At 50.8% G+C, this 16,028-nt stretch overlaps 3 protein-coding genes; 1 reads left to right on the forward strand and 2 right to left on the reverse strand.

Moving 5' to 3' along the window:
• The first annotated feature begins 876 nt into the window (after positions 1-876).
• Positions 877-1,596, forward strand: CHC_T00002638001 (hypothetical protein). Its single transcript, XM_005713767.1, has one exon. It carries the CDS (start codon positions 877-879, stop codon positions 1,594-1,596), a length of 720 nt encoding a protein of 239 aa, XP_005713824.1.
• Positions 1,597-12,706: 11,110 nt separating this feature from the next.
• Positions 12,707-12,988, reverse strand: CHC_T00002639001 (hypothetical protein). Its single transcript, XM_005713768.1, has one exon. It carries the CDS (start codon positions 12,986-12,988, stop codon positions 12,707-12,709), a length of 282 nt encoding a protein of 93 aa, XP_005713825.1.
• Positions 12,989-13,864: 876 nt separating this feature from the next.
• On the reverse strand, positions 13,865-15,889 carry CHC_T00008641001 (Kinesin-related Protein). XM_005713769.1 is given in 2 exon segments: positions 13,865-14,047; positions 14,048-15,889. 1 exon segment carries the CDS (start codon positions 15,887-15,889, stop codon positions 14,048-14,050), a length of 1,842 nt encoding a protein of 613 aa, XP_005713826.1. The 3' UTR covers positions 13,865-14,047.
• Between the last annotated feature and the right edge of the window lie 139 nt (positions 15,890-16,028).

Genomic DNA, 16,028 nt, shown 5'->3' on the forward strand with positions numbered 1-16,028 from the left:
CCCGCGCCACTTTGGCGCCCAGGGAAGAGTGCGGAAGACGGCGCGCCGCGCGTCGCGTGCACCAGTGCTACCAGTGCGAAGGCGGGGACGAACAACACAGGGACAATCAGTCCTGCCGCGGGTCGCACCCACGGGGGCTTGGTGAGAAACTGTAAAACCGCCCCGTCGTATGGTACCGCGTTAGAGAAGCGCTACAGTATTGTACAAGTGGTCGACGACGCCTCGCTCTAAGAGGTAAGAGGCACCGCTGGCTCGTCTCTCTGCCTCGGGAACCCAGTCTGTTTCGCGACATGGGGGACCGAGGCGCCAACCGCCGCAACGCGGCGTTAACTATTGTACAACAAGGCGCGGCGGCTTGGGGACGTCCCGCTCTGGTCTGAATCATTCTGGTCTAAATCACTCTGGTCTGAATCAGTCTTAGACGAATCGGCAACCTCACAACCGAGTGATGGAGAGAGAGAAAAAACCAGCTCAAAACCCCGATCCTACAGTACTTGTACCGTTGGGTACTGTAGGTGTGGGTGAGGGAGAGAGAAAAAGGTTAAAAGACAACGAAAAAATGGGTGCAAGTCGTCATCCGTGGTCGCCCGGCTGCTTCATTACCGTACAGAGAGGCAACCAATGGTTGTCGTGTGTGGCGTTTTCGGGGGTGTTGGGAGGGGGTTAATCAAGGTCCACTCTCTGTCGACAATCGGCATAAAGTTACCGCGGAGGCTGTTCATGTGAACAGCCTCTGCAGAAATATTGCAGAAATATGCCGATTGTCGACAAACAGCCGACATCGGCTGTTCTATGCAGAAATATTGCAGAAATATGCCGATTGTCGGCTGTTCACATGAACAGCCTCCGCAGAAATATTGACAAATGACGGGTCATATGCTGCCCTGCTGTTGCTCAAGGTATCGACCCTTAGGAAACTCCCGCATTTCCCAGCTTGAGTGTTTCCATCTTTTCTCAAATCCCCTACAGGTACCAACATGCGACGCGCGGCCTGCCACCGCCTTGTACAGTACCCGCACACAGAATCCGATTGTCCCAACGCAGGGAACGGTGTGCCAAGCTGTGTGTGTGCATACACTGCATGTGCAGTGTCTCGCATCTTGTGTGTATAGCACGCCCATCCCACCCCTGACGGACGGACGCATTATCACTCTAGAGCGCTATCCTCATATGAGGACAAGGGCCGGTCGGATGGACACTACCCTTGTAGTAGTAGTACCAAGGGTAGCACTCCACAACCCGTTCGCCTTGCGCATTGCCACACCCAAACGGGGACACACACTCTTGACAAAATGTAAGCCAAACGCGAGAGTCCTCGCATTCTTGCCAGCCCTGCTTGCCGTCCTTCGTCTTCCTACAAACACTTGCGCCCTCCTTCCACTCCACCCTCCGCGTGGACCGCGCCCCCTGGCCCAGAACACCGGTCCTGGCCCACCCACATCTCCACTGTACACAACTGTTTTTGTACACCGTCACCACTACTGTACAGTACACTGTTTCAGTGCAGTGTTCAGTGCAGTGTTCAGTGCAGTATTCAGCGCAGTCTTCAGTGCAGTCTTCAGTGCTGTCTTCAGTGCAGTACCGTTGGTACTGTAAATTTACAGCGCAGTGTCCCGTAGGGTACCGTACACCTGGATAGGCACTTGCTATCAACGTTACAATTCCCGCCTTTGCATTGATAACTCTTATGAGTTACTTGATTAGACCGTAGCCGTACATCACTCCAATTTTTCATCATGACGTTCAACTTTTCCTTCTTCACCAGCCCCGCATCGAGCCTACTAACCAATCTCTTCATGGATGCCTTGATCTGACCTTGCAGCTCGCACCATCTGCAGAAACTGATGATTTCTAAGGGCCGCCGCCTACGAGTTGGTGAGGATCCAGCCGCTCACGAGTCAATTATGTACCACTCGCAGTAACATGCCAGAGACCCTCGGACGTTGTCACCCGCACAGACACCCCCGAGATCCTGCTCAGAACCGGACCGCAATTGTTCCCCTGGTCGACCTGCCATAGCGTGGTCGCCAGAGTCCGCGCTGGTATACCACTCTTTTGCACAATCCCACCATCCATCTCCTCGTCCTCTAGGTAACACAAATTGCGCCCACGGAACAGGCACCTAATCGTGCCTGCTCTGGCTAGAATGCAGATTACGTCACCAACTACTACCTGAGCGCATTGAGCGATGGACGTAATAACGTCCTCGCCATCCAGCGCGCGACGTTGAGCCAACGAGACTGCCTTCCTTACTCTCTTAATCTTGTCAAAGGCGTCGTCCAACATCGGTGGTCGAACCGTCGAAAGTGCATCTTCAGGGACTTTAAAAGTCACTAGAGGACCGACCTACCACATCCGATGCCAGGTCGATACACTTCTCGAGGTGATGTATGAAGCCACCTTCACTACAACGACACGTCGCGCACTTGCTCTTCGCAACGTCCATCAGGAATCTAGTCTCTAGAGACCCGTCGACCTTGCGCTGCAAGTACGCCAACCCAGTTGTGTTGAAGTCCTCGGTAACATCTATCTCCCGCTCACATATCGCAGCTTGCTCCCGCCACCAGCTCAACCTGACGCAGCGGGACGTCCTCTCTTGGGTAACCACGGGGTCTAGAGGGGCTCCTTGGCTGTGCCTGGCTACTAAATACGGAGTGTTAGCGCGCAGCACTATGCAATTGTTAGTTAGAGAGTCGTCTTGACTTGAGTTTTCAATGTGGACATGTATACAACGGTTTTGAGACTCGCTAGCTTGAATTCTGCCGAATGCCTGTCTGTCCGTAGTAGATAGGTAAAGAAGGCCTATTGAGGAACTAACTCCTAGACTCGTAGTAGCGCCAGTAAGTCTGTTAATGCAAGTCTTCCCGGCTTCGATCCTCACCGAATGTGCTACCACGAACTCTGAAATCTTTCGTATGCTGGCTGAGTTGACCACCTTGCAGGTCGTCCAGACCTCCGTGCAACCAAGCTTGATAAGTAGGCGTGGCTGCTAAATCGCGAACCTTAACCTTCATACCTGAATAGTACTCTAGCTGCATTATGTCGCGTCGTCCACTTCCCGATCTCTTGATCCTGACTACGTCGACCCAGTACGGCATCGCCATACCACGCTCGCTGTCGAGACTCGTGCTGGTAGACATCGCAGCGATAATAATCTAGAGGGTAAGAAGCTAATCACGGAACGCCGAGGTGGGAAGTTGTAAAGTTTTAGTGGCCGGGAGCGCAGGTCGAAGAGGAGACGATTAATCGCGGTGAGAAGGGAGGGTTAATTAAGCACTCAGGGGAATACAAAAAATTTGCATGTACAGGGAGGGATACTGTACAAGTACGGGTCCACTAAAGTTGAACAGAACTGAGATGGCAGGCCATAAGTAAATTTAAAATTGTCCGATTCAGTCGGGGTTTTTTCCATTAGAAAGCAGATGGCCTTGACCGTCCAGGTCGGGGTGGCTTTTTTTAATGGTGGATAGTAGTAGACGTAGAATTCCCGAACACGTGGGAGCGCTAGCGTCGTCGATCCCGACCCCAATGTCACTCGAAACTTGAACAACAGTTTTATTGGTCAACGCGAAGTAAGTATCAAAAAAAATTCAAAAAAAGTTGTATCTCAAATTCTATCTGCCACGAACGACTTCATTGCTTCAGTGCTGAGATGAACTTGAAAGTATGGTATCCAATCGAACTTTGGGCGGCAAAGCTCGTGGTCAGATTTGAATTTATTTTTCACAACGCGTTTATGCCATTTGTTGGACCTGAAGTCAGGAGATATGTCCATTTCTGGTGCTCAATCTTGATTTTGGAATAAAAAGGGCAGATTTTTCGCTTGTTCAACTTTTGGGGTGACTGTTCAGTTTTGGGTACCCCATACTTGTACTGTAACGAGCTCGCCATGACCCATAACTTGACAACAGTGTAGTATTGCGTGCGCACTGAAAGGGACACCCGTCAAACTTGCAGTTTTCAGGGAGGGATATCCTACTGTACTTAACTCCCTCCTGTGCCAACTAATTTCTCCGCTGTCACTCTAATTTCTCCGCTGTCACTCTAATTTCCCCGTCACGGACAACAGCCCTTTTAGTTAAACACGCCCAACTCATTCCTAAGAAACTCCCCTTTGTACAGTAATATCCCTTGGTCAAGTGTCCTGTCCCGCTCAGCCTTATGATTGCGTCCAGTAGTTTCTATCGTGCTAGCTTCTGCTTACAGTATGATGCAGAAAGTTTCTGTTTCTGCCAGAAACTGACGACATGCCCATCCACACTTCCAAGGTCTTTGTCCCTTCGCCTGCTGCCTCCCCTTGTACCCCGCGCATGCCAACGATCCAACCATCGACATTGATTAAACTTCCACACGTGTACCACCACCGACGCTCTACTTTCCCGCCCTTCCCACACATTCAAAACTCATACAGTATTTCCATTGTCCAACAAACTGCTGGTCTACCTTTCTTCATGGACTCTCCAGTGTGAAGGTACCGTGCGGTCCATCCGTAGCTACGGATACTGACCAGCCACTCTTCCAGCGCCATCAGTACCCAACATACAACGCATTTGCACATCACCTTGCCTCCCTGCAATCGGTTTCCATCTGCTGTTACGGACCGGTTTCCTGCTTATTTCTACTGCAGAAATAAACAATTCCTTCCCGCAAAGTGCGTGTTGCATCCGCTCTGCCCTTGCACATGATCACCATGACACAATCCGTGTTGTTTCAGGATCCCCGGAATATCACTCTTCATCCAATCAGGCAATGTACTGTGCTGTCCTAATCGAAAACGTATAGCGCGCCAAACCGTCTTGCAAATTGGCCGTACAATCTTTGAAAGGGAGACGACTATATCAAACGAGCAGCTCACTTGGGACGGCGAGACTTCACACCTTGGACCGCTCACCTTCTCTTTTATGAAGGCAGGGCTGGCCTTCGCGTGACTCCTGACAAACATTGATTGATCCCGGCTGCATGGTTGCTTCGATTCAACCACACTGCCGTGCTCTACCAGTTCATACAGAAAATTCATTCCGGATGCCATCGCAAAGACATCCAGGCGGTCCCCACCAAGCCTTCCACCGCAAAATCACTCGAGCGAGTCCCTTTCTGACATTGGACAGAAGAGAAAACCTATCCTTACAACAAACCGACGGCAAGTAGCAATGCCACAGTTGCAACTCACACATCCAATTCTGAAACTGCACCTTGCGACGGGCACGTTCGTTGGGCCTCTAAATTGACAAAAAGGGTTTCCTTCCTGTAAGCGGCGGGTACACAACCCTACCACGTTTCTGGTCATTCTGCACCCCGAATGAAGGTGTGGCGATGCCCCCACCGTGCGCGACATGACCAAGGTTTGACACAGGGAACGCGGTTTCCAAATACACAGCACGTGTCTGGTTTCGAAGAATAAGCCGGTGCTGCTCGACAGGGAGGACAAGGTTTAACGTTCTTCACGCTCCATCGCGAGGAACAGAATGTCGAAACGGAGAGAGAGCACTGGTTAAAACATAACATGATCTTCTTTCCGGTCCCGCACTTCAAAGAATCCGGTTCCAATTCATGCGTCCTCATGTCTTTCTCTGGAGAAATCATGTGTAGCCGACCCATCTCACCGATGTGAAGGGGCCGACAGGAGGAGCGTTGTGGTGGAGAATATCTGATAAACTATCCATACAAACAAGCCTGTGCGTGTGTTTGTACAGTAATGTACGTTCGCCCACTCACATCCATTGCGTATTCAAAGCCATGAATTGCTCCACGCCAGCAGAATCTGGATTGCCAAGTCGAACTTTTGCACAGCACAGTTGCACTCGTCCATGTGATGTCATCTGGCTACCTGATTATGAAGCGCCGGACAGTACAGTACAGTACTTAACTTGTACAACACATGTAATTTACTGAAGGTGTGTCGGGCTTCGAATAATGTCTTACTACAGCAGGAGCCTTTGGAAGTATGGCAATCACAAGACCCAGCGATGTCACTTTGTCGCTGACTGATATGCGCCTTTCTCCCTCTGAAGACTTTTGTTGTGAGTTGGACTGGTTGTCGTTGTCACGCGCACCTGCTTTCCCATCATGCTGTGCCCAGGTTATGCAGTTCTGTCTTTTAAGCACCGCAGTGTTCTGCTACCTCGCTCGTGTCTCTAGATTTTTTATAACCCAGCCACTCGTGAAGAACCGAAGAGAAGTGTGCTGTACAGTATATTGATACAGTCCTTGTCCACACAAATGCACAGCAAAGAGACTCGCAAAATACAGTGACTTTGGAACTTGCCGAATACTCTCGCGACTGCCCAATGCTGATGTCAAGAACAGTGGTTTGTATTAAACGCACAGCACTACACGCGGCATAGTGGGTGTCTTGTGCGAAACCCTTGTGTCAGACGGAGGTGGATTGCTTCCGACGCAGACAACTTTCCGCAGGCTGTACGGTATTTATGTTACGGATACGGTTAAGATTCGAGGAAGACGATCGCACCCTAGTCTCGAGATGGTGTGGAGCAGCAATGAATCGAGAGTGCTACTTCGAGGAGCTTTTTAGAGTGATGCAGCATTCACTGATTCCATGATGTCTAAGAGGGAGGGCGTCGGTAGTCGAATCAGGTACCTTCTGACACCCAGTTTTAATGGTGTTATTAGCAACCGTTCATGGTCCACCTGCATCACGTCACCCTGCTTGATTTGCGTATATCGTCGCATGCGAAAAGAAAATTGCGTGCTTCGAGGGGGTGTATTGCCGATGAACACACATTGTTTAGCTGTACTGTACCACACGCGGCACTAGCAAAGCCACGTGAAGCCACACCTTCGAGAGGGTATATTGCCGATGAGCACACATTGTTTAGCTGTACCCTTGGTACTGTACTACACGCGGCACTAGCAAAGCCACGTGAAGCCACACCTTCGAGAGGGTATATTGCCGATGAGCACACATTGTTTAGCTGTACGATACGCGGCACTAGCAAAGCCACGTGAAGTCACACACCTTGTTACGGATGACATTAAATATTACACCCGTCGAGAGGAGATGGCTCGCGATACGTGCCTACTCTCGACAAAGGCATAAATGCACCTCCTGCATGTCATTATCCAAGCAACTTGGATCGGAATCAAGGAGCATATAAAGTTACCCCGTTTTAAAACACCAGCACCTGAAGGAAAGCCCGATCTCACCTTGTACATAACCAGAGATCCAGAACCCCGTATACAGGGCTTGAGCAATTGTCTTGAAAATCCGTAAGGTTCTCCCAAAGGTCTCTGCCTTTTAGACTGTATTATATTCCATACTGTACCGGTACTGCATTATTTTATATATAGTTGATTACCTCAACAGATGTCTGTCTGAATAAAAAGTTTATGGCTTAATGCGGCAATTTATTTGCACGGTGTCATTTGTATTGCTCCATGAAATCAGAATCAGATACTGTACTTGTGAAAATATTTCGAGAAAAATTGCCAATTCGCTGAAATTATATGAAAAAACTAGATACCGACAAACGGTACCTCTTCATTCTCCAAGTCTTCCGACGTGCGGAACTTGACTGTCAGAGATGCTGAATGTTTCTTCTTGGACTTCCCTTCTCTTCCCCTACTACAGCGGGTTGCCCTAAAGTTCGGACAGTTTCACAAAAATTTAAATTTAAAGTACAAAATATTGTGCTCTCGCATCGTAACTTCAGCAGTTACTCCTAAGCGATGAGACGAACACACCCACGTTTGATTGGTCGCGATTGATCAACTTTCGCCGTATTTGTGAGAGCGCCTGGGGAAGCGTCTGAGAGGCCTTTCTTCAGCCAGAAGTGTCTTAAAATCGGGACAGCTTATCATAGAGAATCATTCAAATTTCCTAATTTTGGAAGCCGGGGGGGTGGGGGGGGGGGGGGGGGGTCGAGCTCACAGTTGTGGCACCGTCGGGAAAGATGCCCCAACCTTCTTCGCCATGTCCGAGGTCCTCTTCTTTGCGGCGTAACGACGCTCCTTCAGTGTGCGACGGGGCATGGCCATCCACTGAGCAAGCGGGATTTTGTTGATCAGCGCCCTTTGCATGTTATCCTTCATTTCCCTCCCTTTGCGCGCTTGCTCTTTTGCGATGGTCTTTGCTCTGGCCTTTTCCGCCCTGGCCTTCCTCTTCCTTTCCTCTTCAGCCTTTTTTTGTGCATAAGCAACGTCCTGCGCCTGCACCTTTTCCAAAATTGCAGAACTGGTTACTGCCAGACTGACTTGTATGTCAATAAAGCCTCCGCGGAGTGTCGTCTGTTGAATCTTCAAGCCACCCCTGATCATAAGTCGTTTCTCCTCAAGCTTCTGGGTCAGTTCTGTCACGGACAAGGGCCTCGCGTTTTCGTCACTGGTCGCTGGAAGTGGGCGTTGCAAGAGAACCAGCGGATTTATTGGCCAGGTTCCAGCTCGTCTGAACGCTGCCTCTATATTCTCTTTTGTGAACGAACTTTGCATGGCCTGCGTGAGAAAGCGAGCAAAGTCAAATTGGTCGTAAACCATGGACTTGTTGCTGCTTGCCACTGAGTAGATTAGATCATTCAAGATGCTTTTGAATGGGGAAAACACGCCAACGTCCACGGGCTGTGTTGTGCCGCTTGTGTGCGCTGGCAAGCAGTAAGCAATCAAAATGACCTCCTTGAGAGTGAGGAGGACCTTGAAGCCAAGATGACTGCGGTACGCATCGTAGATGAGCAAGACCTTTCGATCGCCAGTCGTGAGATAATTAACGCTTTTGACAAAATGTGTGGCCCATTCGAGAAAATTTACCTTGTCACATCCTGCAACATCTGGGCGTACTGTGAGCAGAGCATGGCGTGGGAGGCAATCCGCGATTGTCTCAGTGAAAACTTTGCCGTTCTTCTTTATCGTTCTCGTCCGTAGACCGGTGCCTTTAAACACAAACATATTTGTGCCAATGCTTCCATCCGCGCAAATGGACGCCATCAACGTTAATCGATCGACATGGAGAAAAAACGGACCGGGGTGCTGTCCACGGATGCCAGCGCGCGTGGAAGTCTTCTTTGTTGTGGTCCCAGCCACATCTTTTCCCGGCGTTAAGCCGGCCTCGTCCATGTTGTAGACACGGCGCGCATCAAATCCCCATCTCTCAAAAAGGTCTTCCAGTGCCGCTCCATGCGTTGTGAGGGTCTCGCTATTGCACGACTTATACCTCACAGCCTCCTCCTTTGATGCTCTGCCAAATCTAACCTCTCCCTTATGTCGAGCATTGAATCCTCGAACCCACTTCTTTCCTAGAACTCCGTCTTTGAACGGCAACTTCGCGCGTCGTTCTCCAGGCATTTGTTTCACAAGCTCGTTCACAGCCTCGACGAGGTCCGTTTGATTCAGAGGACAGCCCATGTCTGAAAAATACTGGAGCCAGTCGACCAGGGTCTGCTCCTCTTCTGCCGCTAAATCTGGCTGACGCCCTGGGCGTTTGCTTGTTCCTCGATCCGATTTTTTATGCTTCGCAACGCGATCATGCAGAGTTGATTTAGGAATGTGTGCTTCTGCGGCTGCCTTACGAAAACTGATAGCGCCTTGGATGCATAGTTGGACCGCTTTGGCTTCGCGTCGGTCCTTTCTCACGTCTCGTCGAACACGTTTCTCCATCGCGTGCTGATGCCCTTATTAAAATGCACGCAGAAACCGCGCATTCGGTTTTCATTGCGGTCAAGGGTGTGAGCTCAGACCGGCCATTGAGCCCTGGCGAAAATCATTGAAACAGCTCCTGCGAGCCTCACCTCAACATTGGCATCGAAAAAAGGCGCCATTCTACAATTTCGAAAGGCACGGAATCCAGTGGCGAGGTCGGTATGACGTGGCGACGAATAGTTTACTGCTGAAAGCGCCCTGAAGGTACCCGGAGAGACCCTTTATGGTGGTCAGGAAGGCCCGAATCATGATTCCGAATAACATTTGCAGAATTAGCTTGTGTCCGGGGGTTAGGGCATTTGTCCGAACTTTAGGGCAACCCGCTGTGGACCTTTTGAACAGTTGTCAATTGACAACGCACATATTATTGCCATACAGTAACCATGGGGGTAGCAACGGAAACGACCGAGTAAATACGGAAAGACTATCTCCCAATTTGATCTCCCCCTAATTCCTATAAATATTTTTGATATTTCATTCTAGTCAATCATAACATGAGCAGTGCCACCAATGCCGGGCGCAGAGAGGCATCATCAGCATTGGGCGGTCTTTTCAAATCACGCCATCTCACTACAATGCGATCCATCCCTGCATATCTCCACGTAATGGCACTCACCTCCCATGACAGCTACCCCCAAACCTGCCCCGGACGACGGCCCCATTCGCCACACCTGATGGCGAACACCCCAACCTTCCCCGTGACGGCGCCCACACCCACTTGCTCCCTGACGGCGCCCATATCCACCTCCCCCGACGGTGGCGACACCCCCCTCCTCTGACGACGTCCACATCCATCTTCCCTGACGACGAATACACCCACTTCCCCTGACGGCGGCGACAGCCACCTCCCCTCACAACGACTACGCCCACCTCCCCCGACGGCCGCGACACACCTTTCCCCTGACGCCGGCCACATCTACCTCCCCCGACGGCAGCAGCATTCCCTCCCCTGACGGCTATCACAACCACCTCTCCCCACGGCGTTGGCACTCACCTCCCCTCACAGAGACGGCAATACCCTTCCCCGACGGCGACGACACCCACTTTTCCAGACAGCGGACGCACTTGCCTCCCCTGACGGCGTCCACATCCACTTTCCCTGACAGCGATTACACCTGCTTCCCCTGAGAGCGGCACATCCACCTTCCCTCACAATGACGACACCCACCTCCCCCGACGGCGGAGACACTCCACTCCCCTGACGGCGGCCACATCTGCCTTCCTCGACGGCGACCACCCCTACCTCCTCCATCATCAAACAAACCTACCTCACCAGCAACCACACCTACCTCCCCCGACAGCTCGCCACGGTTTCCCAACCACCCTCCGCATCATCATTCCGATCTCGCTCTGGCCGTCATGGAAGCGAAAACGACCACCGATGCACAATTCGCTTTACAGATTTTGGCAGATGCGGCAATTGGCGGCGAAGCGGCTCTCGCGCAGTATCCCTGCGAGCCACAAGCGGACACTGACGAGGAGAAAGATTCAGACTGCCCCATTCTGGACGCATTTCATAATAACGAAGGAGGCACTGCCATTGTTCAGTTAACAAACTTTACCATCAAGGAGTTTATTCACCTCTACAGAAAAGTCGGCACCTTCCTGGCCAATAATTACGACGTTGGTCGTGGGCGACGATCTCAGTACACCACAAAGGACGCCCTTTTCATGGTCCTAGCTACTCTCAAACATGGAGGACAGTGGGATTATCTCCGCCAGACGTTCAAGATGAAGGGTGACACGTTCGAGCGATTGGTTACACGCTTGATTTTGATGATATCTACAAGATTCTATGAACTCTTTGTACTGGAAAAGGCGGAACGGTGGCCCATTGAGCGACTGCTGGACGAAAAGAGGGCATTAAAGCTCTTCAAGTTTGCTCGATACGCTACAGATGTTACCTTCCAACAAGCTAACCGACCGAGCGGCAACGTTCAAGAAGGAAAAAATAATTTAGCGGCAAGCATAAATTATACGGATTTAAGGTGGAGGTTTCTGTCTTGCCCAACGGTTTTGCGGCAGGCTGTAGCGAACATTTCGCACGTTCAGTTTCTGATATCGACATTATGGTGCACATGAAGCCGTTTCACGACATGGCGTTAGCAAAGACGGAGGACGAGAAGGACGTCACAGATATTGGTAATCTTTCATACAAGTACCCAAATAGGTCGGCTCTACTCGCAGATATGTGCTATTAAGGAGCTTTGGAGTTTGTTCGGACAATATATCCACGGAAAAAACCGTCTTGTCGGCTTTTATCGGCTGAAGATGACGTCGTCAATAAGAAGGTTTCAACCGATCGAATAATTGTCGAAAATGTTTTTGGCCGTGCTTGTCGGTTGTGGGCGGTTTTGTCAGCTAAGTGTAGGTGGCGGGAGAAGCTTGATGACGCATTATTTCCGCTCTGTGTTGCTCTTACGAATGCAAACATCATGTGCAATCCTTTGCAAAGGGACGATGCTGACACTTATCTTAGGTCTCGTATTCGGTTGTATGCCATCGGGGATGCCACGGTGAACAGGCGAAAGCGCGTGCAGGACCGTTATCGACAACGACGTAGAAAGAGACTGGCAATATCGTTCCGAGGGCAAGCTGCGGATGGGAAGGAAACGGAAGTCGAATAAATTCGGCAGCTGACATCCATCTGATGAAACGTGCAGTGGTTGGGCATTTGCCCCATGTTTGCGTAAGATCCTTGTGTTCTCCATGAAAGGTTGGAGCGAAGTTTATTTTTTAATCTTTTGTGGTGTCTAAAGTAACTGTGGAACTATTCTGATCATTGGGCACTTAGTCCATCGTTTTTCAATTACCTCGTATTTGCCAAAGAGACCTACTGAGATTTGGTGGCTGCCCTTTTATACTAACCCGAGAACAGTTCAGCACTCCATAAAACACCTCTTTAGTACAGCATTGTCTTGCTCAAAAGACGACGATGAAATCACTAAAAAGTCCATACAAACAAAAGAAAAACCATAAGGGTTATGCAGCCTTATGGGAAGCGGCCATAGAAAAGAAAACATAGAGATATAAGGTAACAATGATGAGGTGAGATGATAAATCAAAAGATTGAAAACGACCGCTCATCCACAGTACCAGCATCTAATGTCAGGACTTCAAGCAACCTCACTAAGGGTTCTTTAAAACTACATTTTCTGGACTCGTGCTTTCTGATATAATAAGGAGAAACTATCCTCACCAACGTACTTAATTCTACGTTGCGCAAGGATTCATCGGTGAGAACTGCATATCCTTTCCGGTCGTTTTTAGAAATGCCTGGCAAGAAGCTTTCTCGGGCATCCTTCACGTTTTGTATGGATATCTTCGAAATTAATACATCCATTTAAGAATTCAACGGATTACCGAAACTTCATTGGTGTTTCAGTTAATTCGAAACTGCAATTCCAATGTGCTGCAAGATGCTATTGATGAGTGCAAGTTCAGTACAGTATGCCAATTAAAAATGGCTCCAAAATGACGTCTAAATTTTCGATTTAATTGATTCCATTCTGAAAAATTATCTGCTTTCATTTATCGTTAAATTTTTGTGCACCGACATCAAGTACATGAATTCACAGGTTTAGTGTAATAATTTAACTCTCGAAATTTCATCGTCTCTCTCTGTGTGCGCTTGCATTTCAACCAAGCGGCTTCTCTGAATACACTTCAACCAAGTGATCCATTTAGTCTTTTTGATTAGAAGCGGCTTCTCTGAATACCCTGTAAGGTACCGTAGAAATTAAACTTTGATTTGCAGTCTGCGGAAAATTTCTATGGCTGTAAGAGAACTCAACATCACGTCATTTTTTGACATTCATAAAAGCAGTTGATCGACTTGATGCGGCACATCTCGGAAGAATCATTGAGATTGAGATCGCAAGGGAGCGTTTCTGGTGATCAGAAACGCTGGTAGCCAGACTTGCAACTCATCTGTGGAGCGCGCAGAAGACATAACTGAAACAGAGATTAATCTTGGCCGCCTAAATTTTGAAGTTGAAAACTGACCTCATATGAACTCATTTGATCTCATTTAAGGTCACATGGTCATCTATAGACACCAGCGCTTGAGAGACTCTCAGTGCCGGGGAGTACCTCGTCGGTAGATTCAACGGTGCGAATGTCGCCCTTTTCATGGGCTGGCTCTTTGCATTACGTACAGCGGATTAGTTATGAACGTCGATGGACTATTTACAGCGCAGCAGCGTAAAGTGCACATCGGTTTTCTCTCCCAAAGCTGTTTACATCGCCTGCTCTAAAACGATTGTGAAACACTCCCGGAGAAAGAAATATGCTCCAACTCGAAAACCAAGACGGCAAGAGGGACGAAGCTATCGAAAGAGCCGTCCTTAAACGTACCATATTTACATCCAATAATAATATTGTTCTTTGCAAGCCGCGGCGGTCATGCGGATATGTGAGCCGCACTAGAAGGCACCTTGTGCCCCGCAATCATCTTGTCGTAAACTCCCCGTTCGGTGTAGCCGTAGCCATAAAAGTTTTTAAACGCCTTCCACCCCTTTGGCTTCTTCTTTGGCTTTTCTATGTTGGAAACGTCTCGAGTGACGTCGCTGATTCGCGTCTTCAAATCTCCAGGCGGCAGCTTCAAATCTTCGGCGCTGTCGTGCATGTTTTCGATATCGTCCTCATCGTCAAGCGGCATAGGATGGTCTGTCTCCGCCTCGGAATCGTCGATGTCCGCAACCATATCCTCCGGTAGTGGTCTCGGCTTTCGACGCACTGCGCGCACAGACGACGTTCCTCGCAACGTGTTCCCCTCATGAATACGTTGCCGCCCATTGCGACTAGTCGCAGATGATGACCGGCGCTTGCTCCCAGACACGCTTGAAGCAAAATGCCCTGCGGGGCTATCGGCCGGCAGACTTTGCTTGCTCGCGGCGTCGTCTTGCGCCTCACTGGTGGGCGGGGTGAGTGACTCAGTGCTTCCCGACTTTTCTATTGACATGGCTGGAAGCCACGACTTGAGGCTCTCGCTGAGTTCTCCAAGATAACCCTCCGCAATCTTCACGTGGGCGCCCTTTTTCCGTGAAATGTCGAGCTGCTCACGCGCCTCTTCCAATTTGCGAAACGAGACGACCAGAGCACGCCGAACAGCGCGTTCGCTATGCTTGGCCTTCCTGGCCGCCGAACGCAGTTCGAGGGCCCTGGAGCGCAGACCACGAAACTCTGTGCTCTTCTTCTTGAGCTGGTCGCGCAGGTGTTCGTTCTCGGTCTCGACCTCATCCACATGCTCCTTGAGATACGATACCTCCTCCCGCGACGCCTGCAGCTCGACTGACATAGCAATAGCATTGGCTGTGTCCACACCAGACGCAAGGTTGACACTGCCCTCCGACGGCGCCTGCGAAACCTCGGTCAGCGAGGCGCTATTCGGCATGCTACCAGTATCGCCTCCGCCTGTACGTATCGACGCGACCTCCGCCTCCATAGCGGTGAAGCGATCGCGCAGCACAGCCAGTTCGGTGGCGGCCTCCTTGTACTTTGAGCGGTAATCCACAACCTCATTCCTCGAGGCCGAGTTGGTGACCTTCTTCGCGCGCTCCGCAAAGTTGAGCGTGCTCAGCGTCTCCTCGACGTGCAGCTTGGACGGCGTGATGGCGCATAGGACAGCCGTCTTCGCGTTCCCCCCCAGGGCGGGGCGCAGCAGCCTGGTGAGCTTGGAATTCCGATACGGCAGATGGCCTACGGAGCCGGGCTTTCCCGCGTGCTCTGACAGGGTGTGAATAATGGTGCCCAAGGTGAGCAGGCTCTTGTTAATATGCGCGCCCTCCTTCTGGCGGATACCCTCCGCGCCGGTTGACTTGAGGCGCTCCGACCCCGCCAAATCGACAAGATTAAGCGAGCTCGCGCGGAAGCTCTGGTCGACGCCCTCGCCGCCTTTGCTCTCAATCTGGAGGGTAAAGACGGTATGGCTCCTCGAGCTGCGGGCGTTCATCTTTGTCTCACCCACATGCCTAACCGCCTGCCCCTTCTCCAGCACGGCGATAGCGTCGTCCAAACTTTCGACAACCGTCTCTGCGGCGTCGACAAAGACGCGGCCAGCCTTGTCCTCTCGCACGGCGAGATCGGCGGCGGTGGGGTTCTGCAGGTCGCGGATCTTATCGTTGTAAATCTCGACGTAGGCAACGCGGACCAAATAGAGGCGCGTCTTGGAGGCCTCGACGGTACGCAGGACGTGCTGTATGGCGCGCGGGGTGAGGCCGGGGTCATCGGCGGTGCCCAGCATGGAGTGAGTCTTACCGGAGCTGGTCTGTCCGTACGCGAAGACGGTGGCGTTGAAGCCGCCGAGCGCGGAGTCGACGACCGGGGCGGCCAGGGCGGTGTACACGTCCTCGTTGGTCGAGGCCGGCGGGAAGACCGAGTCG

The sequence above is a fragment of the Chondrus crispus genome, genomic scaffold (genome assembly GCF_000350225.1).
Source record: "Chondrus crispus Stackhouse genomic scaffold, scaffold_147, whole genome shotgun sequence".
NCBI lineage: Eukaryota > Rhodophyta > Florideophyceae > Gigartinales > Gigartinaceae > Chondrus > Chondrus crispus.

Coding starts and splice junctions, on each gene's coding strand:
- CHC_T00002638001 (XM_005713767.1), top strand. CDS start 877: ATGCTGCCCTGCTGTTGCTCAAGGTATCGACCCTTAGGAAACTCCCGC.
- CHC_T00002639001 (XM_005713768.1), bottom strand. CDS start 12,988: ATGGATGTATTAATTTCGAAGATATCCATACAAAACGTGAAGGATGCC.
- CHC_T00008641001 (XM_005713769.1), bottom strand. CDS start 15,889: ATGCTGGGCACCGCCGATGACCCCGGCCTCACCCCGCGCGCCATACAG.